Genomic DNA, 25445 nt, shown 5'->3' with positions numbered 1-25445 from the left:
CCATTAATACAGGGTCTTTAGGTAGTAATTCATCCCGGTCAATTGCCTTTCTTATTAAAAGATTCCCCTTACTTTCGAATGAAATTACATGAATCGGTTTTTTTAGATGAGGCTAAACAAAAATGATAGCACCTTAATATTTCTCCACAGCGGTCGGGTCATTTTTGTAAAATATGTAAACAGTTCATTTCTATAGCGGCTGGATGGTAAAATCACAATTTCAAAAAAAAAGTAATGTACAGGGTAGATAGGCGGCCGGCCGGGTCAAGTTATCTGCTCAGTAGAGCAGAGAAACAAGGTATCAATTTTCTTTTTAGCCTAACTTCAAAGATTTTTTTACAATTCTAGTTTATTTATAATTTCAGTTAAGAATCATCTGACAACCGACCACAGCCAAATCATGTTGATGATCCAATTCCACAATCGTCTGATGTTTCGATAATCCAATTCCACAATCATCTGACAATCGACCACAGCCAAATCATATTGCTGATCCTATTACACTTCTGATACAACCGGCAAATGATCTCAATACTGTTCACAATCAGCAAGCGATACAGAATGATCATCCTCCTCGGGGTGCTTCAGTTTAAAAGTTTTCTGACGGAGACACAGACAATAGCGGTGTAAGTGGTGAGTAACTTGTTCATATTCCAAGGTTCAGAATGCAGGAAACGGCTTCTAGCGACTGAGGCTTTTAAAATTCGAAAAATTCCCCGACCCTCTTAGGGGCTTCGAGGCTCCTGTGTGCCCCTTGAAAATGGCCTTTTTTCTGGGATTTGAACCTGCCCTGGTTCCAGGAAAGCCGGAGACGTCAGTGTGATTGGTTCTAAACGATCTATTCGAATGTTGTTCTTTTCACTGGCTTCGATAAAATATAATTTGTTCACAAATCAGACTAAGGTTAACTACAGTAGCTCTCTAACTCAGCTCCTAACAGAGCGTATTGATTGATTGATAGTAAAATAAATCTAAACAGTTGAACTAAACTGATTCATTAAACACGGATTTGTTTCAAGGAACCGGGAAAGTAGGGCGTTCTTCTCGAGTTGTCTAATATATACTACTCAGGTCTTGTATCGCGAGGTGTGTAATAATCGAGTTCACGTTTAACCTTGCAGGAAGAAATTGATCTCGAGATGCAGAGCCTGCTGACGTGTGGCGTGTGAGAGGTAACTTACAGGATCTGTGACTCTAGGACAATTTGAATCAGTTCATTTTGATTTTTATTTGACTGTCGTCTGCTAATTTTGAGTTCTATTAGACTGTCGTCTGCTAATTTTGAGTTCTATTTGACTGTCGTCTGCTAATTTTGAGTTCTATTTGACTGACGTCTGCTAATTTTGAGTTCTATTAGACTGTCGTCTGCTAATTTTGAGTTCTATTTGACTGTCGTCCGCTAATTTTGAGTTCTATTTGACTGTCGTCTGCTAAAAATCGAGCCGGTTTTTGTGATCAATTATTTATAGGTCGTATCGAGCCTGATGCCGGGGTATCGAGAGACACAATATATACGTCATGAATGAAAGATGTTGTGTCGGATACAGGAACTGATACTTCTAGATGTGGGAGTCATTCAACTCGGGCAGCGGTTGCTTCAGCTGTTGAAGCAGCTCGACGCGAACACTTTCAGATGGTCGTACTGCGAAGACACGTTTGCACAGTTTTATAATAAGCCGATGATCGGAACTTCTGAGAATACTCTGGCGAGGATCTGCACAACTGTAGTCGGTACGGACTTTTTATTCATCGACGAAATGAATTTTTCATTCGAAATCTCGTAGAATTGCGTGTGAATCGTGGAAATGAGTAGAATTATACAATTAAACAAGACTTACCCGTAAAATTACACAATAAATGAATTGATACCTAAAGAGTTTATTTAGAATATTAGAAATATTGCAGGTGTTTCCTAAGATCCTTCTTCAGTCTAGAAATATGCATTTTCAGACCGAAGAAACCCGAAATATTTCTAATATTTTAGATTAACTTTTAAGCTATCAATTCATTTGTCATTGGATTCTACTCTTATTGATTAACCTCGGGTATTGCCTGATCTACAACTGAGACTTACCCGTATAAGGAGAAGTTTGATGGTAATTCTACGAATGACCACAAACACGAGGAATGATACAAGCGACGCAGTCGCCGAGTTGGTTTAAGCCGCCGGTCACTGGTCTCGTCAATCCAGGGTTTATGGGTTCAAACCCCGGTGGCGACAGAGTTTATCGGTCGAAGGTTCTTCTCCGGTCTCTACCCCATCGGGAGAAAGAAACGTCGAACCCGCTTTTAATGCCCTGCGTGGCGCTTAGCGGGTTGAAAAAAAGATTTTAAAAATTACACGTCCACGCCAGATTACGGCCCTCTCTCGTGTGTTAACACTTCTTATTGTGTTATGTATGATTTTCTATTTTAGGCGGAGTTTGATTTATGATTGACAACTCATTCAGACGTTTAATCTGTCAATTGATTTCGCCTTCTGTGAATAGTGCTGGACGTAAGTGGATCTCAATCTCCTCAAACACAGGTAAGACTGGTTTAATTGTATAAATCTAATCGGTAATAAGAGACCGGCAACCAGTCTAATCTCTATCCTTCTGTCTGTCGTGTGTTTTAGTAAATAGTACATGTATTTGTATATATTGTAAATAACCTTGTTATGTTTTTCATTGAAATGTTTTTATTTTTCTCTTAATTCGTGAAAATATTTGTAAACAAATCGCCAGAAATTCAAATTTTAACAGTAAACGCCAATAAAATTATAATGTTATGAGTGAACGGAATAGGTAAAATAATGTATTAGGAATTAGGAACTTTTCTCGATAAAATATAACAAAGTTGTTAATGATACAAACATCCACTATTTACAATATATCAACTATTAGAGGGATCTATAAACATCTAATCCTATTTTGATGGAATTTATTAAACTGGTTTGTAGGATGTTTTGAGATATGTATGCGTTAACCAGCTAGTGCTGCCGTCTACAGTCAATTCAACTCACTAAATGATCCACTGTTTGAGAACACTCATAAAAATACACTGCAAGTGACAACTTCACAGTAAGATTTACAGACACTAGAAAGAGACTAGAAACAAAGTGAGAAAACTGAACTACAGAATGATATGAAATGAGCCACGTTATGACTACATGAAATTGGAACTACTGTCAATCCTGGAACAACCTCGACCAGATAATCCTTAGAAACATAAACCAATCCTCATAAACGGAACACTAATATTCGTATGCTATGTTATTCTGAAGCTTATTTCACACAAGTATCAGAAATAGCGGATATTTGTAAATCCATCAAATGTATCATCGTTAACCCTGAAAGTGCGGTTAGGTTCTGATGAAATATTGCAGATCGAAAGTTTCTCCAGAATTCTAAATTTGGATTCTGGGGCTCAATATCATAGAATGAATCTACACCTCGGAATTCTACTCTGAAAACTGGTTATTCGTGTTTCCCGCTGATAACTGCTGTAAGACGAGTCCATCCATCTAAATGTCTCCGGTTATCTCAAACACAGGTTAATGGCCCGATCCGTTTCTGTCCAATTTACCGCGAAAACTTGCTTATTCTACCACCTGAAAACAGGAATAGTATGAGTTAGCAATATATCTAACACCGGTGATTTTATATCATTCACTCCGTAGGTGTTTAACGCTCAAGACCCGGTACCTATCCCGGTTTACTGTCTACACCAGCAAAAATGCGATGTTTCTAAAACTCGGGTTTTGCGGGAAAACTCTGCATTGAACGCGTGTTTGAACCTGCGATATTCTTACGTCGGAAAACTTGATTAGTTTCAATCGTCAAATTCTCCGCGGCGTTTTTCCGAATATTCGCCTTGGATAATCGGTGACTTTTAGTTAGCTACTCACGTCAAAAATGACGTCATTCTGTGACTCAGCAAGCAACACGCGCGATACATGCATCAGAAATTATATTATCCTAGTTTTAAAAATTTCTATTAACAAATATTTCTAGTTTAGTAATAACGAAATATCTACGTGCAAATTAGTAATTAGAATTAATTCCAAAAAAATAGAAAAAAATATCATCGACTTTTCTAAGGTACGATGCGGGTTTGAGTTTGGAAATAAAACGGTAACAAACTCTCAGAATTTGCTGGATTGAGTTCGGCTACTAGAGTTGGGTCTTAGTGGCTACGCGTGGTTACACCATCATCTTGTTTTAAATATAGGCGATTGTCGCCGCATTAAACATCCCGGACGTAGCTTTTTTAAGAAGTTCTTTAAATGCGCTCTTATATCATATGAGGGTTTGTAATGTTGAGTTATAAATATAATCTGAATTCGGGTGAACGTAGTTTTTTTTTTGCGACCCAGGTTTGCGAGCAGAGATCATAACCGATAAGTAGGCCTATATCGAAAGGGTGAAATTTTCTGGAAAACTTTTGAGTCTTTCCAGAAATTTCCAGGAACTGTTTAGCATGAAATTACTGTTGTATTATCTGGTTTGTATTATTTGACTCGGGTCTGATCCGTGCCAATTTGACCCGAGCCTGATCCGTGCCAATTTGGCCCGAGGCAAATCGTCTCCGTGTGATCGCGACTTATGTCAACTATCGACTGGTTAACTCTTAGCCAATCTTTCAGCATCTGCAGCTCCTGATATAGTTATGGTTATGTGTAGAAATCTATAGTTTATTTGATTGCTATAACAGTTGGAAGTTAATTATGGTTTAGCAGAGAAAGAAAAAGAATTATCAAAAAAATGATGAAGTTTCGATTTCAAAATTGAAAGTTTGTTTAAACAAAAACGTTCTTTAGTTTAATCCGAATGATTAGAATAAAAAGCAAGGCAGCAAAATTGAGATAATATTTCCGAGGGTTTTTTGGAAAAGCTCTTCAGAGACAATGATCTCTTGTATCATTCCCAAAATAGTGACAATATACAAGGAAGGCGCAGCTAGTGTGAAATGTGACAAGATGATGATTCTAATAGATGCGGGTGTTTTATTATACAGCCATCATTTATCATTTATGCGCGCTTCAGACCGCAAAGTATCACGTGATAATTATTCGCTCATTCATTGGCTAGTCGATGACTCGCTTGTCGACGGGCGTTTCCAGCTGCAGCGCGCACACGACCGCAATTTCCCAATATCAGGCGCGGATCCAGAGCCATTCGCTGACTACAGCACAGTGAAAAAAGGGCACCAACTTTGAAAAGGGCCAGTATTAATGCCTAGCGAGCGAGTTTGAGTTTGAGTGCCATTTATTGGTATCATGCCACTTAACTTGTGTTAACATTCAATTTGCTTGTGCCTTTTTTAGATTCGATTATATTTATAGAGCAACAATGATGTGTCTTTTAGAATAGTGCCTTTTTGGGTAAAGGAAAATGCCTTAGATTGCCTTTTATGATTTCGGTCAATTTATTTCCATTCACATTTTGCTTTAGTCCTAGTACAGAAAGGTAATTATTTTTTTATGGCTCACAAATTGTGTGCCTTTTTATTTACTTTTTCCCGAAACAAAAATTTTCGAGGGCATTTGAAAACTGCGACTACCGCACGTGCTGCATGTGCGATAGTCTGGATCCGCGCATGAATATCAAACATGTTTGATATTGGGGCGCGACGCGGAGTAAATCCTCTCGACGACGAGCGATTTCTGTCGCCGGTTGCCGAGCGGTTGCGTGGGCCGGGCTTTAGGTTATTTCGAAAATAGTGACCATTTACAAGGAAGGCAAGATGATAAATAGATTCTGGTAGATATCCAGCCATCCTTCCTTTATCATAGAGTATTTCAATTCAGATTAGGAAGGTCCAGGATTTATTCTATACACTTAATGTAACTAGTATAAAGATAGAATGGATGATAGTAGAAATATGATTAGAAAATAACCGCGTCTAATTAATGAACTAATGAAAGCCAATAAGTATTAAATGGAAACTCGTGTTGATTTAGTGGGAAATAAGTCGACTGTTTGGACCTCGCAGATTGATTCTCGCCCTGAGGAAAATTGGTAATAACGCGAATTAATTCGAAAGGGTTTTAGAAAATGCAAATATATCTGTGAAGCATTTTGAAACCACGCAACTCGAGCAGGAATCGAAATTGATTATTATACATATAAAAATCTCTCAATTTATCATTCATTTTTTGGCAATATCGACTATGATATAAGGAAGCTATGTTCAATTATCTGCCCACCTTCAAGCCCCTATCCTTCTAGATATTTCAATCAGAGACGATTATGTGTTCTCGTTTTCAAAAGTTTATTATTAGATTGCGTCAATAGAGGAGAGAGAGATAATTATCCCGGGTCATTCACAAAATAACGTCTCGTACAAGGAAGTGAAATTATTTGTCAAAAAACGATGGTTTCCTATGCTATAATACAACGCAGTTTTTTCATTCAAAAACGTATAATGTCATATTTATGAACATTCAGCTGATTTGTTTCAAACTCAAAACGAGTTATTTTTACCCCATTGCCTCGCTCTTCAAAAACTCCAAAAATTAATATCCGTTAGAATTTCAAAACTGGATAAAGGTGGAGAAATTATTTTCTTCGATCTTGATGATTATAATGTAAATCTCTTTTAGACAAACCCGATGTATATGACAAAGTTAAATCTAACCCTCTCTCAATTTTATGCGTTCTAGTTTCCAATCAGAATCCTTGTCATAATACCTTCGCCCAAAATACCTCCAACCAAAATCCCACACCCCCAGAATCCCTCCACCCAGAATACCCTCATATGTTTCCAAAATATCTCCAGGCCCTAGATCTAATGGGTTTATGCCTGAAGGACAAAAATTAGGAACCTATTAGTAATATAATTTTTAGAATTTGTCCCCATCCATGTTTGAATTTACAGGCCATATTCAAATAAACCAAAGTTCTGTAGTTTAAAAGCAGTTAACAAAGTATAATGTTGATTTCAGTATATTGTTCGAAGATCATTGTTGCAGTTAAATGGAAATAAACTGAATTCATTGTGTAAACCGAAATGTAGTACATTGTTTTCTTAGATTATAGGACTAATCAATATTCTATAATCTAAATATTGAATTGTTTCCAGAGAAATCTAGTATCAGATTAAAGACATGAGGTGAACTAATTAATATTCTACAATCCCTATCTCCTTGTTTGTTCAAATTGGGTCGATTTGTAAATTTCCCAGCCATAACTAATTGGAAGTGAACATTTCATTGTCATTAATTGTTATTCAATTATTATTCAGTATAGGTTTATATATATATATATATATTGTTATACATTATATATGATCCTATAAATGTATTATAGTTAATATTGGTGGTACTTTTAAAATAATAGAATAAAGCAGTAATGATATTAAACCAGGGACCGGTGGTCGATGGAACTGCAAACGTTTTACGTGCGCTCTGTTCATCTGGTTTATCTCTTCTATTTTGACAGCCATTTACGCAGCAATTATCTTTCTTCCCGATTTTTGGTAAATCTTACGAAACCGTTATGTATCCATGAAAACGATATGAACTTTTAGCGATTTCGTTCGCATATTTCCATGTTCAGTGACACGGCGGTGCGCAGTGGAAAATTCCCGCGGCGCGTAATCTCAAACTCAAGCGGTCACAGATCAGTCGTCAGGAAAGATATTTGAAAAATTTCAACGCAGGCCAAAACTGCAAATAATGTTCTTTAAACATAGAAAAAATGAGAAAGATAGCTTTACCAGATACTTAGATATTTTAAAATGCATGAACTTTGCGATTTTTTTGACGCGCGGTTAAAATATGCGGTCCCTGGTTTAATATCATTACTGCTCCCAATTGTTGCAGTCAAAATATTTTAGAATCACTAGGAAAAATCTAGATGTCATTTCCTTCATAGCGGTGTATAAATCAAGTTAATCAAGGGACTGCAGAGCTATATGATATTCAATCTAAACTTTTGTTTCAAAAATGAGCGCAAATTATCGCAACAATGGCGACCTCGAGGGACCGCCACAAAATGGCGCCTAGAAACTGGAAACTTCTTTATTATAGTATCTTTTTTAATTCTGGGTGGAGGTATTTTGGACACATATGAGGGTATTCTGGGTGGAGGGATTCTGGGTGTGGGATTTTAGGCGGAGGTATTATGGGTGGAGGTATTATGGGTGTATCCCGTTTCCAATAGTTTATCAGAGTGCGTCAATAGAAGAGAGAGAGAGAGATAATGATCCCGGGTCATTCACAAAATAACGTCTCGTACAAGGAAGTGAAATTATCTGCCAAAAAATGATGGTCTCCTATGCTATAATACAATGCAGTTTTCTCATTCAAAAACGAGATCTCAATCTCTGAGATGATCGCAAGTCGTCTGAAGGTTTACCCTAACCTCCCCTAGGGTATATATGACTTCTCCTGGTCCTACCCCTCAGACCTACCCCTCTTGATATTTCAATCAGAGACGATTATGTGTTCTAGTTTCCAATAGTTAATCAGAGTGCGTCAATAGAAGAGAGAGAGAGATAATGATCCCGGGTCATTCACAAAATAACGTCTCGTACAAGGAAGTGAAATTATCTGCCAAAAAATGATGGTCTCCTATGCTATAATACAATGCAGTTTTCTCATTCAAAAACGAGATCTCAATCTCTGAGATGATCGCAAGTCGTCTGAAGGTTTACCCTAACCTCCCCTAGGGTATATATGACTTCTCCTGGTCCTACCCCTCAGACCTACCCCTCTTGATATTTCAATCAGAGACGATTATGTGTTCTAGTTTCCAATAGTTAATCAGAGTGCGTCAATAGAAGAGAGAGAGAGATAATGATCCCGGGTCATTCACAAAATAACGTCTCGTACAAGGAAGTGAAATTATCTGCCAAAAAATGATGGTCTCCTATGCACTGATACAACGCAGTTTTCTCATTCAAAAACGAGATCTCAATCTCTGAGATGATCGCAAATCGTCTGAAGGTTTACCCCAACCTCCCCTAGCCGTGAAGGGATCCCTAAACCTAACCCTCTGGGCCCTTTTCTCACCCCCGTTTTCAAGTTATATTTTTTCTTTTATATTTCCAGGATATCCCATAATAGCAGGCAATAAATGGGAAAATTTCTATTTTTTGTTTGTTTTTTCCCCTTCACCCTTCCACTTTTTGACAAGGTCTTTTGGAAAAATTTTTTTTAAATTTTTTTCCCTCCTGCCACCCTTCCATTTTTTGTGTCATAGAATCCGTGATCCGTGGGAATTCCTGATCTGGGTGAGTTCATCATCGAGAAAAAGGGGGTCGCAAATCCTAAAAGCGCGAAGAAATAATCGCCGAGCAACACCGAGTTTTATGCTATAAGCGGTAAAGGGAAAATAATGCAAGTAGGATCCAGAATGAGTGGGTTTCCTATAAACTGAGAATTTCAAACACGACAAATAATTATGAATGCACACATCTAAAAATGGGATTTTTCCATCAACTTCCAATTCAAATGTGAAGTTCAACGAATTTTTCAATCTTAGCTTCATTATTGGGGGTCATTCATTTATTACGTACGCATTAGGGGAGGGGGAGGGGTCAGTGCAGTTGCGTACTGTAATGCTTAATGTATATGAAAAAATGGCTGATTTTGCGTACAGAGGGGGAGGGGGGGTTGATAAAGTCAAATTTTATGCGTACGTAATAAATGAATGATCCCTGGTGGGATTTCTCATCATCATCATCATACACAAATATTGTGAATCTTCTCGTCTAATTTATTAATATCCGCCCTGATAGTTGTTAAACGATGATTCTTCCTTATATGGACATGTTTTTTGTAGAAGGAAGTGAAATTTTCATATAAAAACGTTGGTGTCCTGATAGTTTAACGCACAGTGCGACGCAGTTTTCTGATTTATAAAGTTGATGATATCGATGTCCGTGTGAATATTATATAAACACAGTTTTTGTTAGTGGTTCACAGTTAGTTGTTTAGTATCGATAAGTCTCAATATGGCGTCGATGAAGAGTTTGTTTGTAGTCGCTGTATTTTTATACGTCGGGAATTCTCTTGGTAAGCGCATATTTATATCAATATCTCTGGGCGATCGATGTCAATGGATTCATTCTCACGTTTGATTCAACGCTCCGACGACCTAGGAGGCACTCTCCTTATTATCTACATCATTTTTAATTAATTGATGTATTCAGATGCAAGTCACAGATAATCTAGAACTATAGACAATAAGGAGAGGTTTTGATCCATATTTTAAAATGCAATTATCAACTGTCTAATCTGATGTCTAATGTTCTAATAATCCGTTGTTTGTTGTTTCATGTTCCAGTTATTTAAATGTCTAATGATCTTATGATAGTAACAATACTGTTTTTCAAACCCGAAGTAAAGTTCTAGCTTCCAACTACTGTCCAAGATCTAATGATCAACTGTCTAATGATCTAATGATGAACTGTTCAATATTCTAATGATCTACTGTCTAATGATTTAATGATGAACTGTCTAATCATCTACTGTCTAATGATCTAATGATGAACTGCCCAATGATCTTTTTTTTTAATTATTTTTTTAATTATTTTTATTTATTATTTTATTTATTTTATTTATTTTTTTTAATTTATAATATTTTATTTATAATTTTTTATTTATAATATCATTGTTTTATCCTTTTCCACTCATGATCAACTGTCTAATAATCTAATGATGAACTGTTCAATGTTCTAATGATCTACTGTCTAATGATTTAATGACGAACTGTCTAATCATCTACTGTCTAATGATCTACTGATGAACTGTTATGTTACTGTTATGTAACACTACTATGATGAACTGTTCAATGTTCTAATGATCTACTGTCTAATGATCTACTGTCTAATGACCTAATGATTAATGGTTTTTACCTCAAAATCTCAAAGAAAAAGTAGATCAGAGTTTTTAGAGTTTATACAAATCGGAGATTGTGCAATACATCCTAGCAAAGTGGTACGGAATCTGGGTGATTATTTTGACATCAATATGACCATGGATCACCATGTTAAACAAGTCTGCAAGACAGCTTCTTTTGGTCTTTACAAAATAGGCAAAATTAGACATTTTTTAAATAATCCAATCACAGAAAGATTAGTTCATTGTTTTCTAGACTTGATTACTGCAATAGTCTGTTACTTGGTACAAGTCTGTACAATATAAAAAAAAGTTGCGGCTTATCCAAAACTCTGCTGCCCGACTTGTCACGAGATCAAAAAAGGTTGATTCGATGACTCCAATACTTGCGTGCGCCGGGCTTTAAGTTATTTCGAAAATAGAGACCATTTACAAGGAAGGCAAGGTGATAAATAGATTCTGGTAGATATCAGTCATCGTTCCTTTATCATAGAGTATTTCAATTCAGATTACGAAGGTCCAGGATTTATTTTATACACTTAATGATTAAATTTGGGGTCGGGTTTGATGATCAATTTTCAAATTGCCAGAGGCTCCGAAGACGATATAGAAGACTGCAAGTATATCTGATGTGTGGATCCCTGTAACACGCCCTCCTCCATGGTTGTGATAGGATACTGTAGCATCCTCTCTTCATAAACCCTCCCCCCACTGGTGCAGGCTCTATCCTTTTATTCAAAGATTTAGATTAATAATTATCAGCATCCAGTTCCATAGTTCCACTTGAGTTTATGATTCTAGGATTAAATCATCGAAGATGAACTAATACAGAACTGTGAACTGTTCTAGATTTTCAGTATTTGTTACTTCTTTATCCAGAGAAATACTGATTTGATTTGATGCTTACAAAAATATGAAAGATGTTACTGCAGGTCTTGCTGTCGATTACTGATTAATTTGAACAGAAATATGAAACATGTTACTGAGGGTCTTGCTGTCGATTACTGATTAATTTGAACAGAAATATGAAAGATGTTACTGAGGGTCTTACTGTCGATTACTGATTAATTTGAACAGAAATATAAAAGATGTTACTGAGGGTCTTACTGTCGATTACTGATTAATTTGAACAGAAATATGAAAGATGTTACTGAGGGTCTTACTGTCGATTACCGATTAATTTGAACAGAAATATAAAAGATGTTACTGAGGGTCTTACTGTCGATTACTGATTAATTTGAACAGAAATATGAAAGATGTTACTGAGGGTCTCGCTGTCGATTACTGATTAATTTGAACAGATATATAAAAGATGTTACTGAGGGTCTTACTGTTGATTACTGATTAATTTGAACAGAAATATGAAAGATGTTACTGAGGGTCTTACCGTTGATTACTGATTAATTTGTACAGAAATATGAAAGATGTTACTGAGGGTCTTACTGTTGATTACTGATCAATTTGAACAGAAATATGAAAGATGTTACTGAGGGTCTTACCGTTGATTACTGATTAATTTGTACAGAAATATGAAAGATGTTACTGAGGGTCTTACTGTTGATTACTGATTAATTTGAACAGAAATATGAAAGATGTTACTGAGGGTCTTACCGTTGATTACTGATTAATTTGTACAGAAATATGAAAGATGTTACTGAGGGTCTTACTGTTGATTACTGATCAATTTGAACAGAAATATGAAAGATGTTACTGAGGGTCTTACCGTTGATTACTGATTAATTTGTACAGAAATATGAAAGATGTTACTGAGGGTCTTACCGTTGATTACTGATTAATTTGTACAGAAATATGAAAGATGTTACTGAGGGTCTTACTGTTGATTACTGATCAATTTGAACAGAAATATGAAAGATGTTACTGAGGGTCTTACCGTTGATTACTGATTAATTTGTACAGAAATATGAAAGATGTTACTGAGGGTCTTACTGTTGATTACTGATTAATTTGAACAGAAATATGAAAGATGTTACTGAGGGTCTTACTGTCGATTACTGATTAATTGTCTTTCATATTTCAATAGAAAATTCAGTTTGTTACTGATGGCAGTTTTTATAGGTTGCAGTCCTGCTAATTTTAACACAAGATTCAAAATAGATTGAAATGATTTTTCTCAATGATTTCAAGCACATATTCGTATATATCACATCAAATAGGAAGTTGATTGTAAATCTATTAATAGATTAGATTTTGACGTGACGCATTTATACATTACACATTGACAGCAGTTAAAACTGTGACTTTCTACTTCAGTAAATGGCCAATATGACCCGTTGTTCCGGACCTGTAGCAAGCAGTTTTCATGGGCAATTCTTTTATTTCAATAAAGCATAGGCAATATAGTAGTCGATTGAAGGGTTTGTGTTAGCGGTAGGGAATCAAACCCTTGCAAGCGAGGAATAGATGAAGGTCTCTGAATTCAGGCATAAATTACACCGCGAACCTAGTGTCTAGGATCGTAGAGCAAAAGGTGAAACCAAAATCAGTCGACCTTTTTGGGAACAAAACGATCACACACAGCCGACCGACCTATTTCGTAAGCCGATCGGCGCTTGGGAGATACAAATGTAAGAAAGATGAACTGATCAAAGCATCTTTAAAATTTCCCTTAAAAATTTTTAGAATGTGTTAAAGTGCGGATTTCAGCGAAGAATAATGGCCGCTAGTCGGCCATCTTTATTCAGACCAGGTCAGGTTTTTGGGGGCGAGCGATGATTCACCGACGTAGCATAATTATTCCTGTAAACACTATTTTGCCGATAACTCGCTCTGATTGGCTAATTTACACCGCGCATGCGCACTGAGGTGCGCGACTTTAAAAATGTGTACAGAAAATACAGCGGAGAGAAAATAGAACAGTATTGAAACTGAGGCCTGCGAGCGCTGGCACAGTTACTTACTACTAGACCACCGTGGCACAGTCAAATACAGTCGGAATCTTTTACCAGCCCTCAACCTAACCTTAACCCCTAATAGTCAGCGCCGTATGTCTATAAAATGTGTTGTGAAATGAGACAGAATTTTGAATAAAATTAATTTGCTGCTTTAATTTTGATAGTATTTCCGCGCCATGATATCAGGCGGCAGCAGTTTCTGTATAAGTTCATTGATATTTTTTCTATATTAGCAGACAAGAACACAGATTCAACGTGTAGTCGGTCATATAGAGAACAGACCGGTAGATCAGGGTACATCACTAGTCCGGGGTTTCCGGACAGTTATCGTTACAACCATTACTGTTTATGGATGATTCCGGTACCTGTAAACACGGTAAATATAAAACACAGGAAATTGTGAATCTCAAGAGTGAGAAATATTCACTGTTAAACCGGGTGCGCACACCTTTGCGATCATCATATCATCGCATGCGATGACACAATGAAAATTGCATCATCCCCTAAAAACTTCTAAAAGCTACTAAAAAAAACTTCGTTCGGAAAATCGGCAGCGTAGCCCGCAGACCTTTACGATTTTGATAGCACGGAAAAATGGCATGCGAAAATATCGAACATGTTTGATTTGTTGCGATGATGCGATGTAATCGGCTCCGGATGCCACCGCATACCTTTACGGCGAAGCGATAAAACCATGTGATGAAGCAATCATACGATCGATCGCACAGGTTTGCGCCGGGCTTTAGGAAGAATATTTTTGTCAGCACATTTTGTACGAGTTTGGAACGGAACTTATATTTTTCTCTTTGAACCTGACAATCGGGTGCTGAACTGTTTAACTATTACATTACATCACTCATTATCAATAGGGCTAACCCTTAATGATTACAACCAGTTAGAATGGTGCGAACACATTTCAATAACGATGAATCTAAATTATTTTTATTTCAGATACTGAAAATATCGTTTGAAACATTCGACCTGCAGCCCAAACATAACGGGTATTGCGTTGACTATATAGAGAGTAAGAATCGAATTACGTTCTTCATTATTTTCTTTTTACGAAACAAATCATGATTTAATTTCGCATGAGTCCAAAAATAGTCTTCACTCTTTAGAATGGTTTTAAATCTTGTCAGTGAAACTGAACTCTGAATTATATTTGTGTATTTACTTTTAACTTTCATCTTTTATCAGTATTTATATAATAATTATTTAGTAAAAGTGGAGATGAATAAAGATATATTAGAATCATTATGATTATTGTATTACAGTAAGGGGAAAGTACTATTGTGGCAGTACAGCGCCCTCTACACTATTCTATACCGGTAATGTGTATATACAGTTTAGATCAGACAACAGTGAAAACTATAAAGGGTTTAAACTGATTTGGAGGATATTAAAAGGTAGCTCATAATGAGAAGTTTATCATGGAATCAGTAAATCACATATAAAACAATTCAATTCAATATTTATTTGTAGTTGATTCGACTTGTAGTAAGAAACCTAGAGTACAGGATGATACATCAGGTTACATTACCAGTCCCAATTATCCGGACGACTATTATTCCGGCCACAACTGTTACTGGATAATTAAATCCCCTGAAAACATGGTAAATATATATTTGTGAAATGTTGATCCTAGAGAAAAAAAAATGATATTGTCGCGATTTCTGCACGAGCAGGTCTCAGGAGTGAGTAATATTTGCACTAGTAGAAACTCAATGGGGCTAAGATTAGGTCTAACCTTATCCCGGGATTTAGTTTAACCGATAATTCCGGGTTTAAGTTAAAATTGATCAAAATAAACGGTTCCTGAAATAGATAATGAATGATAATTTAATTCTAAGTTCGTATATATATATTTTTGCAGCTGGTTGAAATATCATTTGACAAGAATTTTCGTATAGAGACCAAAAGTGAAGTTGTTTGTTGTGACGAGTTGACGATAAGGAGTGAAACCGGTAAAAATCTAAACACTTCACAACGTGAATAATTTTTATGATTCATGAAGTTTTATCAGATTTATTTCTTCATCAGGGAGTGATAAGTATTGTGGCTGGACAGCTCCTGGTAAACGATTATACATTGGAAATATAACAATACAATTCACATCAGACACCTCTAGAAACTATGTCGGGTTCAAACTGTCCTGGCGGTTTGTACGAGGGAAAGGTAAAGATAGCTTAATGATAAAAATGGTAAAAACTGAAATATTTGAACGAAATTCTGAAACTGATGAGATCCATGGATACCACATAAATCAGTTGTTATTTCTTTCTGGTTCAGTTTGGCAGGTGATAGTGTTTACAGGGGATACAGGTACAACACAAACTGTCATGTTAGGTTTCGGTGAGACAGGTAGTGACGTCACGTACTTCCACCTGGGAACCGAGTTCAAGGCCGGGTCAAACAAGACTCACGAACTGTTGTTACCAGTGAACATCACAAATCCACATCCACCGAGAAAACTCATGCTGAAAACTGCACTGACTACAAACTGGCGCGTCATCCAGGTTATAGAAATATGGAGAGGGAGGGGAGAGAGAGGCCGGTGTGAATTTGATATTAACTCATATATTTATATTCAATAGGTGGCGCTAGTAGGTGTGATAGATGGTGACAATGTTGTGTACATGTATAACTGTATTAACAGCTATGCAGACACAAAGACTTGTAATTATCAATCAAGAATTCATAAACCAGGTTCGTTAAAACGTATTATTGAACGCAGAATACCTTATGAACTGAACTTATAATTAGACTGTGGCGGTAAGCCTAGGCTAACAAACCTGTTCTTTTAAAACCTGAGTTATGAGCAACTTAACGCCCCAAGCGGGCAAGGTGTAAAGTCTACTAAGGCTCCACGCTGAAATAATGGTGATAATGATGATTATCCGGTGTTTGAATTATCCTCAAAGGTCGTAAAAGGGTCCCTCCTCACAGATCGAGGTCAAGTGTGAAAAGTCATATTTTTTTCCTGTTATTTCTAGTTAAATGGCAGATCGCTGTTTTTAGTGGAATCAAGCGGAGTAGTTCCAGGTTACACTATACCAGTGGAAGAGTTGATATTCAGATTATCGGTGACCGAAATGAATCACAGTTTACATATCTAGGTTCACTATTCGGGGAACACAGAGAACGAAAAGATGTGATCATCTTCACGAGAAATATTGGAAAACCTAAAACTGTAAAAATAAAATGCGAACCAGGATATGGAGAAAATTGGTGGTTCCTAAAACGAGTAAGTTGTCAATAAGTCCTAAACTGTAGTCCGGACTGGTAAAATGAATTCACAGTCGTTTATACACTTGTTTATGCACATTATTTCAGGTTGAACTCAAATCTGATAACGTCACTGAAACGTATTTCGGTTTTAATGTTCTCTTGGGTAGAAACGATTACAACGAAGTTTCTCTGGTCCCGAATACAACCAGAGAAGGTGCAAAATTAGATCTGAATTTGATGAATTTCTCAACACAAATATTGATGAATATAACTATCAGTTATAAACACAGTGATTGTTAATGACAGTTTTAATTGTTTCAGTTGAATGGAAAATCAAGATTAAAACTGATAAAGAAACTGAGGAGCTTTATATGAATCTGTTTGGATCGAATGGAGTTCAATCTGGTTTCAGTCGACTCGGTCACATCACTACAGGTCACCAGATACAGATGCTAACCACCAAAACTCGTGATCTAGGTCAACCTACCTGTAATGTAGGTCAACCTGCTCGTAATATAGGTCAACCTACTCGCGTCGCTATCTGGAATCGAGGATCATCAACGATTTACATTTTTCAGGTGAATTGATTGAAATAATCAATACAAATCTCACCCCTCTTTCCTCCTCACTCCCTCACCTCTCTCAAATTTTACAATTTGTTTCTGATGATTTTCTTGTTGTAGTTCTCGATGAACAATAAGTAATACAGGTTCCCAGTTGCCCTCTTCCCCTTACTCCCTCTCACCGCCATCCTCACCCCTCACAATCTCCCCTCCTACTCTACCCTCCTCACACCCTCTCACTCCCTCACCTCCTCACCCCTCACAATCTCCCCTCCTCACCCCTCACAATCTCCCCTTCTACTCTACCCTCCTCATACCCTCTCACTCTCACCTCCTCACCCCTCACAATCTCCCCTCCTCACCCCTCACAATCTCCCTCCTACTCTACCCTCCTCATACCCTCTCACTCTCACCTCCTCACCCCTCACAATCTCCCCTCCTCACCCCTCACAATCTCCCCTCCTACTCTACCCTCCTCACACCCTCTCACTCTCCCCTCCTCACCCCTCACAATCTCCCCTCCTACTCTACCCTCCTCACACCATCTCACTCTCACCTCCTCACCCCTCACAATCTCCCCTCCTCACCCCTCACAATCTCCCCTCCTACTCTACCCTCCTCATACCCTCTCACTCTCACCTCCTCACCCCTCACAATCTCCCCTCCTCACCCCTCACAATCTCCCCTCCTACTCTACCCTCCTCATACCCTCTCACTCTCACCTCCTCACCCCTCACAATCTCCCCTCCTCACCCCTCACAATCTCCCCTCCTACTCTACCCTCCTCACACCCTCTCACTCCCTCACCTCCTCACTAACTCTCTCACTCCTCACTCCCTCACCTCCTCACACCCTCTCACTCTCACCTCACACCCTCTCACTCTCTCACCTCCTCACCCCTCACAATCCCCCTCCTACTCTACCCTCCTCACACCCTCTCACTCCCTCACCTCCTCACTAACTCTCTCACTCCTCACTCCCTCACCTCCTCACACCCTCTCACTCTCACCTCACACCCTCTCACTCTCTCACCTCCTCACCCCTCACAATCTCCCCTTCTACTCTACCCTCCTCATACCCTCTCGCTTCTCCTCACTCCCTCACCTCACACCTCACTCAGGTTTTTAAATCTATCTCTGATGATTTTCTCATTGTAGTTCACAATGATCTCCAGTAAGATTTTCCCGAATCAACAATTTGTCGCTGACACAACAAAAACGATGATCTACTCATCCGCCATCACATACATTAGATCGAATCAAGTGGCTTTTATTGAGTTAAACACTGTGCAGTTTGGTGAGTACCACAATGAGTACATCGAGTTAAACACTGTACAGTTTGGTGAGTACCACAATGAGTAAATCGAGTTAAACACTGTGCAGTTTGGTGAGTACCACAATGAGTACATCGAGTTAAACGCTGTACAGTTTGGTGAGTACCACAATGAGTACATCGAGTTAAAAAACACTGTACAGTTTGGTGAGTACCACGATGAGTACATCGAGTTAAACACTGTACAGTTTGGTGAGTACCACAATGAGTACATCGAGTTAAACACTGTAGGTTTTGGTGAGTAGCACAACCTGCACAGTTGTGACTTCTTAAGCCCGAAAATGGTTGCGTAAGTTGTTAGTTTGTTTGATAGTGTGGAGTTGAATCTAAGTCCTGTTACTTGAACTTCAGTTAAAACACGGCGGCGCCACGAGTCGAACCATATTCAAAATCCATAATATATCATTGTAGGACCATCAACAGTTACACAAGTCACAGAAACCACCTCAACATCAAGTGAGTTATTTTTACAGATGTTTAAAAAGTGTACAATCAATTGGTTACATGAGCCCCTTGCAGGTTGGGTTAGGTACCATTTTAAAATTGAACAAACATATATATATTTATAATTGTAGGACCATCAACAGTGACACAAGTCACAGAAACCACCTCAACATCAAGTGAGTTATTTTTATTGATCACCAAAGGTTTAGAAAGTTTACATTCATTTGCGAAATAAATACCGCGATTAAATCATGTTACTCAAAAAACTTTTTTTTTTGAAACAAAAATGCCACGAAAATAATTAATTTGAAACTGTGTACATACTGGTGGGTTTTATATAATTGCAGATTCTAAAAATGCTGGTTCTGCGATGGCTAGTTTCTGGGCAACAGTTGGCAGTGCAATCGGTTTCACAATTGTGATCGCAATCATTATCGTAGTAACGGTCGTGTTGTATATACACCGCAGAAACATGTATAACAGGGATACTACTGGTTTGTTGTTTATCTTTTACACGGGGTTTGAGAACTCGTCACTCAATGTCGTAATATTGCTGTAAATCCAGTTTCATCAGCATCGGAACCTAGTGAATATTCCATGCATAAATTATTGTAATATCTAGAGATTGTCTATATTAGTCAGGAACCCGATAATGATGCTGACAGTTCATACAAATGATGACTTACACTTAGAAAATTGAATTAGAAATATGAATTTTTAGACTCGAAGATTATCACCAAATATTTATGATCTAGGCAAGACATAGACGTGTGGAATTAGCCCTAAGCAATCATCACAGTCGAGTGGTGACCAGTCAGGTGTGATGACCTGATTACAATACCCGATATCGTTCTATCATTTGGTGCTCAAAACTTCTTGTAATAGAACGATAACCACACTCAAACGTGGTGAACGGATAATAAGATAAAATCCCACTATTTACAGATTAAAAAGAATTTAAAAACAAGAATTTATTTATTCAATCTAAAATATATATAGAATACACGACGTTTCGATCTCAGACACCTGACGATGATATCTTGGGTGAGATCGAAACGTCGAGTATTCTATATATTTTAGATTGAATAAATTAATTCTTGTTTTTGAATTCTTTTAATTTGTAGATAGTGGGTTTTTATCTTATTTTCTTGTCTTACTCTTAATAACTGGCAACCATATGAACCGTAAATTAACTATAAACTGTAGGTTCTAATCCGTAGATTTGGCTAGTGCAGTGAACAGTTCAGTACTAGTACCGGTACTAGTCCTTCCTTAATTCCGAAACAAACTATTCCTAAAACTCATCGAGTCCTTGACCTAAAAAAGTTTACTGTTGATGAGAAATACAGTGAAACTCTTAGAGTGAAATGAATCAGAAATAAGAATTAGGAGTTAAAAAATAGAGATGACTTCAGTAATGTGACGACTTATCCAAATGACGACTTACACTTAGTAAAATGAATTAGAAATACAAATTGAGACTCAAAATATAGAGACGACAGGTTGTAATGTGGCGATGATTTCACTGAACTGTTAAATATTCGTCTATTTCTTTTTTCAGATGTGGTTTCTGAACCGGATGTCGTTTATGAATGTTCCGTTGGCGCTAGTGGTAACTCGTGTTTTAACATGTTTGAAATGACCTAACTGACTCCGTCGGAATTCTCCGTGATAACGCGATATTTCTCTGTGTTTTGTAGCTCGGATCGGCAGACGAACTGTTCCTCCAGCTGCTCCATCTACTCCAGCTACTCCACCTGCTGCTGGTGTCGGTTTCATTGAAGGTGCGCGCGCAGGTCCTCGCGTCCAGCCGGAATCCGTTTTGAATTTCTTAAACCGATTCTATTTCTGAAATGTATTTTTTTTTTCTAGTTGAGAATGCCGAAGATGATGATTTCACGGCTGAAAGTGTTTATATTGAGGTTTGTATCCCGACCTAGATCCACCCACACCCCCTCGATCTATAGCATGGAACAACCTACACCCCTTCGATCTATAGCGTGGAGCCACCCACACCCCCTCGATCTATAGCATGGAGCCACCCACACCCCCTCGATCTAAAGCGTGGAACCACCCACACCCCCTCGATCTTTAGCGTGGAGCCACCCACACCCCCTCGATCTATAGCATGGATCCACCCACATCCCCTCAATCTATCGCATGGAGCCACCCACACCCCCTCAATCTATAGCGTGGAGCCACCCACACTCCCTCAATCTATAGCATGGAGCCAACACTTCAACAATCTGAAGGGAATGCAAGTTTCTGGCTGAGGGGGTGCAGGGTTTCGACAGAGGAGTCCACACTGAGGGGGTGAGGGGTCCACACTGAGGGGGTGAGGGGTCCACACTGAGGGGGTGAGGGGTCCACACTGAGGGCGGTAACGGTTGTTAATACCCGCATAAATTGCGAGATAATTAAACATCTTTTTTGTCTCCAGGATATCGGTGAAGATGGGACGATCTATGCACGACTAGACAACATGTCCCGACCGGACACCGCGAGGCTTCAACCGAGCACCTCTAGGGGGCGTACTGCTCCACGAGTGATCCTAGGCGCCGAGGAAGACGTCGGATTGTACGGTGAATTAGACTTCAGTCGACCTGCGATACCTTTAACAGAACTAAACAAACACTGAAACCAGTGAATTATAAATCCCAATCGTGACAATCAATTCCTATCGTTTTGAATTTTCTTTTCTCATTTCTTTTTTGTGTTGTTTGTTTTTTCTATCTATTATCTGTAAGGCTAAACAAAAATGATACCTTGTTTCTCCGCAGCGGCCGGGTCATTTTTTAAAAATATGATAAAATTTATAAACAGTTCATTTCTATAGCGGCCGGGTCTGTTATGGTAAAATTGATCACCATTTTAAAAAAAAGTAATGTATAGGGTAGATAGGCGGCCGGCCGGGTCAACATTTAAGCTCAGCAGAGCGGAGAAACAAGGTAGCAATTTTTTTTAGCCTAACTATTTTTATTTTTCGGTCAGCATATGCGACAAGCTTTGCTTCTTTATGTTGTCCCACCGATATATTGTAAGATTTTTATAATGATCATATAATCATATTCTGTCTTAAAAAACTGATGAACAGGATTATTCTATGTCATAATTTATGCAGGAAATAAAGTAATGATGATGATAATAATAAATAATAATTTGTCCAAGTCGAATTTTATAAAAATCAAGACATCATATTCTTTAAATAATAATAAATTGTAAATAAGTATTTATCTGTCTAATATTTGTATATTTGTAATATGTTTCTAATGTTTGTTTATGACTGTGCAGGAGTCAGTTGCCTCTAAGTTGGTTGTTATAGTTACCAGTGGATAGTTGACTATTAATAGTGACAATTAAAAGTTTATTGTTACTACTTTTGCCCCCCACCCGGGGCCAGTTGCATAGTCATGACTTGAGTCCAAAAGTGGTCTTCAATCTTAAGACTGGTCTTTAGTTTTTAGATCGGCCATAGAACCAAAATGAGCTTAGACTGGTCTTTAGTTGTTAGATTGGTTATAAAACCAAAATGAACTTAGACTGGTCTCAAGTTGTTAGATTGGTTATAGAACCAAAATGAGTTTAGACTGGTTTTAAGTTGTTAGATTGGTTATAGAACTAAGTTGGTCTTAGACTGGTCTTAAGTTGTTAGATTGGTTATAGAACTAAAATGAGCTTAGACTGGTTTTAAGTTGTTAGATTGGTTATAGAACTAAGTTGGTCTTAGACTGGTCTTAAGTTGTTAGATTGGTTATAGAACCAAAATGAGCTTAGACTGGTTTTAAGTTGTTAGATTGGTTATAGAACTAAGTTGGTCTTAGACTGGTCTTAAGTTGTTAGATTGGTTATAGAACCAAAATGAGCTTAGACTGGTTTTAAGTTGTTAGATTGGTTATAGAACTAAGTTGGTCTTGGACTGGTCTTAAGTTGTTAGATTGGTTATAGAACCAAAATGTGTTTAGACTGGTCGTAAGTTGTTAGATTGGCTATAGAACTATGGTCTTAGGTCTAATATTAAATCTTAAGACTGTTTTAAGTTTATGTCAGATTGGCTGTAGAACTGGTCTTAGTCTGGTCGAAAGTCTAAGCCATGAATGACTATGCAACCGGCAGGTGGTTCCAGTTCCACTTTTCGCGGTGAAATCTTAAATGTTATGATAAATCTCAGCACTATGAAACTGGATCCATATTTTCATTGATTGTATGAACTAAAAAGGAATGAATTAATTTCAGAAGATAATTTGAATATAACCATTAAACAGTCGTTAGCGTTTTATTTTTCTGTCGTTTTGATGACGTCATGAATATCTTACGCGGAAGACCCGACAAACACAAGGAAGGGTAGCTTGCATCCCAAATATGGTGTTTTCTAGATACATTTCACCGTTTTGAGCCCGGGACACACCTGTACATCCTCTATTCAGCATAAGGACCACCTTGAGTAAGTGCCAGTAATTACTTTTGTTAAGATATCAACATTTTACCGTACGGTGCTGCCGCTATGCTCATTGTTAGCGGGATTTACATACACTAACGTAAGTCTACTCTGGCAAGCAAGGGTTACGGAGTATTACTGGAGAGCACGTCGATTGCCAGAGTTGACTTACGTTAATGTATGAAAAACCCGCTAACGATGAGCATAGCGGCAGCACCGTACGGCCGATACACGTCAATACATCATCTATTCAGCATCAGGAACACTCAGAATCAGTAACAATAGACCAGGATCGAACCTGGGCACCCCTGTACATCCTCTATTCAGCATCAGGACCACTCAGAATCAGTACCAATAGACAGGGATCGAACCCGGGACGACCCTGTACATTCTCTATCCAGCATCAGGACCCCGGCACTCAGAATCAGTACCAATAGACCGGGATCGATCCCGGAACACCCCTGTACATCCTCTATTCAGCATCAGGACCACTCTAAATAAGTGCCAGAAATTACTTTTGTTAAGACATCAAAGATTTGCCGTACGGTGCTGCCGCTATGCTCATTGTTAGCGGGATTTGCATACACTAACGTAAGTCTACTCTGGCAAGCAAGGGTTACGGAGTATTACTGAGGCCTTTTTATGAACCAGCAAAATCGAAATAGATTAGCTATTTAGATTATATAGCCGATTAGTGTCAATTAGCATAACCGGGTATGTTGGTTGATAAAAACGCCAGGTAGAAATTATTCACTTATGGCCTACTCAGCAGCGACTTCTACCGAGAACACCATTTCGGTTGGATTAGATAATCGGCATACTTGCTCGCCGAGCGAGTATGCTGAGTATGCTAATCGATTATGATAACCAATGTTCATAAAAATGACGGATTATGACATAATCCATGCTCATAAAAACGTTTTGCATACTCGAATATACTAATCGAGTGTTCATAAAAAGGCCTCTGGAGAGCGAGCACGTCGATTGCCAGAGTTGACTTACGTTAGTGTATGAAAAACCCGCTAACGATGAGCATAGCGGCAGCACCGTACGGCCGGTACACGCTAATACATCCTCTATTCAGCATCAGGAACACTCAGAATCAGTACCAATAGACCAGGATCGAACGTGGGCACCCCTGTACATCCTCTATTCAGCATCAGGACCACTCAGAATCAGTACCAATAGACAGGGATCCAACCTGGGCACCCCTGTACATCCTCTATTCAGCATCAGGACCACTCAGAATCAGTACCAATAGACAGGGATCCAACCTGGGCACCCCTGTACATCCTCTATTCAGCATCAGTACCACTCTGAATAAGTGTGAGTAATTACTGGGTTGGAACCCTGGGCACCCCTGTACATCCTCTATTCAACATCAGGACCACTCAGAATCAGTACCAATAGACCGGGATCGATCCCGGGAGGCCCCTGTACATCCTCTATTCAGCATCAGGACCACTTTGAATAGGTGCCAGTAATTACTGGGTTTGAAATCTGGAAACGCCTGGACATCCTCTATTCAGCATCAGGACCACTCAGAATCAATACTAATAGACCGGGATCGAACCCGGAACACCCCTGTACATCGTCTGTTCAGCATCAGGACCACTCTAAATAAGTGCCAGAAATTACTTTTGTTAAGATATCAAAATTTTACCGGACGGTGCTGCCGCTATGCTCATTGTTAGCGGGATTTT

General features: G+C 38.3%; 1 protein-coding gene across 5 annotated transcripts; it reads left to right on the top strand.

Moving 5' to 3' along the window:
* The first annotated feature begins 516 nt into the window (after positions 1-516).
* LOC141909575 (uncharacterized) lies at positions 517-23566 on the top strand. Of its 5 annotated transcripts, none has more exons than XM_074800036.1 (23): positions 517-633; positions 1122-1172; positions 1470-1731; positions 2417-2527; positions 13977-14116; positions 14692-14764; positions 15015-15146; positions 15223-15353; positions 15614-15704; positions 15781-15915; positions 16030-16256; positions 16335-16446; positions 16734-16984; positions 17074-17182; positions 17290-17546; positions 18689-18827; positions 19275-19319; positions 19439-19483; positions 19655-19801; positions 20869-20919; positions 21008-21091; positions 21180-21229; positions 21748-23566. In XM_074800036.1, the coding sequence occupies exons 4-23, from the start codon at positions 2431-2433 to the stop codon at positions 21943-21945; spliced, it is 2514 nt and encodes an 837-aa protein (XP_074656137.1). In that variant the 5' UTR covers positions 517-633; positions 1122-1172; positions 1470-1731; positions 2417-2430; the 3' UTR covers positions 21946-23566. The 5 variants fall into 5 exon arrangements, with proteins under 5 accessions (XP_074656137.1, XP_074656135.1, XP_074656139.1 ...); XM_074800034.1 differs by having other exon boundaries at positions 13974-14116; XM_074800038.1 differs by lacking the exons at positions 517-633; positions 1122-1172; positions 1470-1731; positions 2417-2527 and adding an exon at positions 9843-10003.
* The last annotated feature ends 1879 nt before the right edge of the window (positions 23567-25445 follow it).

Source organism: Tubulanus polymorphus, chromosome 8 (assembly GCF_964204645.1).
Source record: "Tubulanus polymorphus chromosome 8, tnTubPoly1.2, whole genome shotgun sequence".
In the NCBI taxonomy this organism is placed as follows: Eukaryota; Metazoa; Nemertea; class Palaeonemertea; order Tubulaniformes; family Tubulanidae; genus Tubulanus; species Tubulanus polymorphus.
This window is presented reverse-complemented; position numbering and strand designations above follow the sequence as displayed.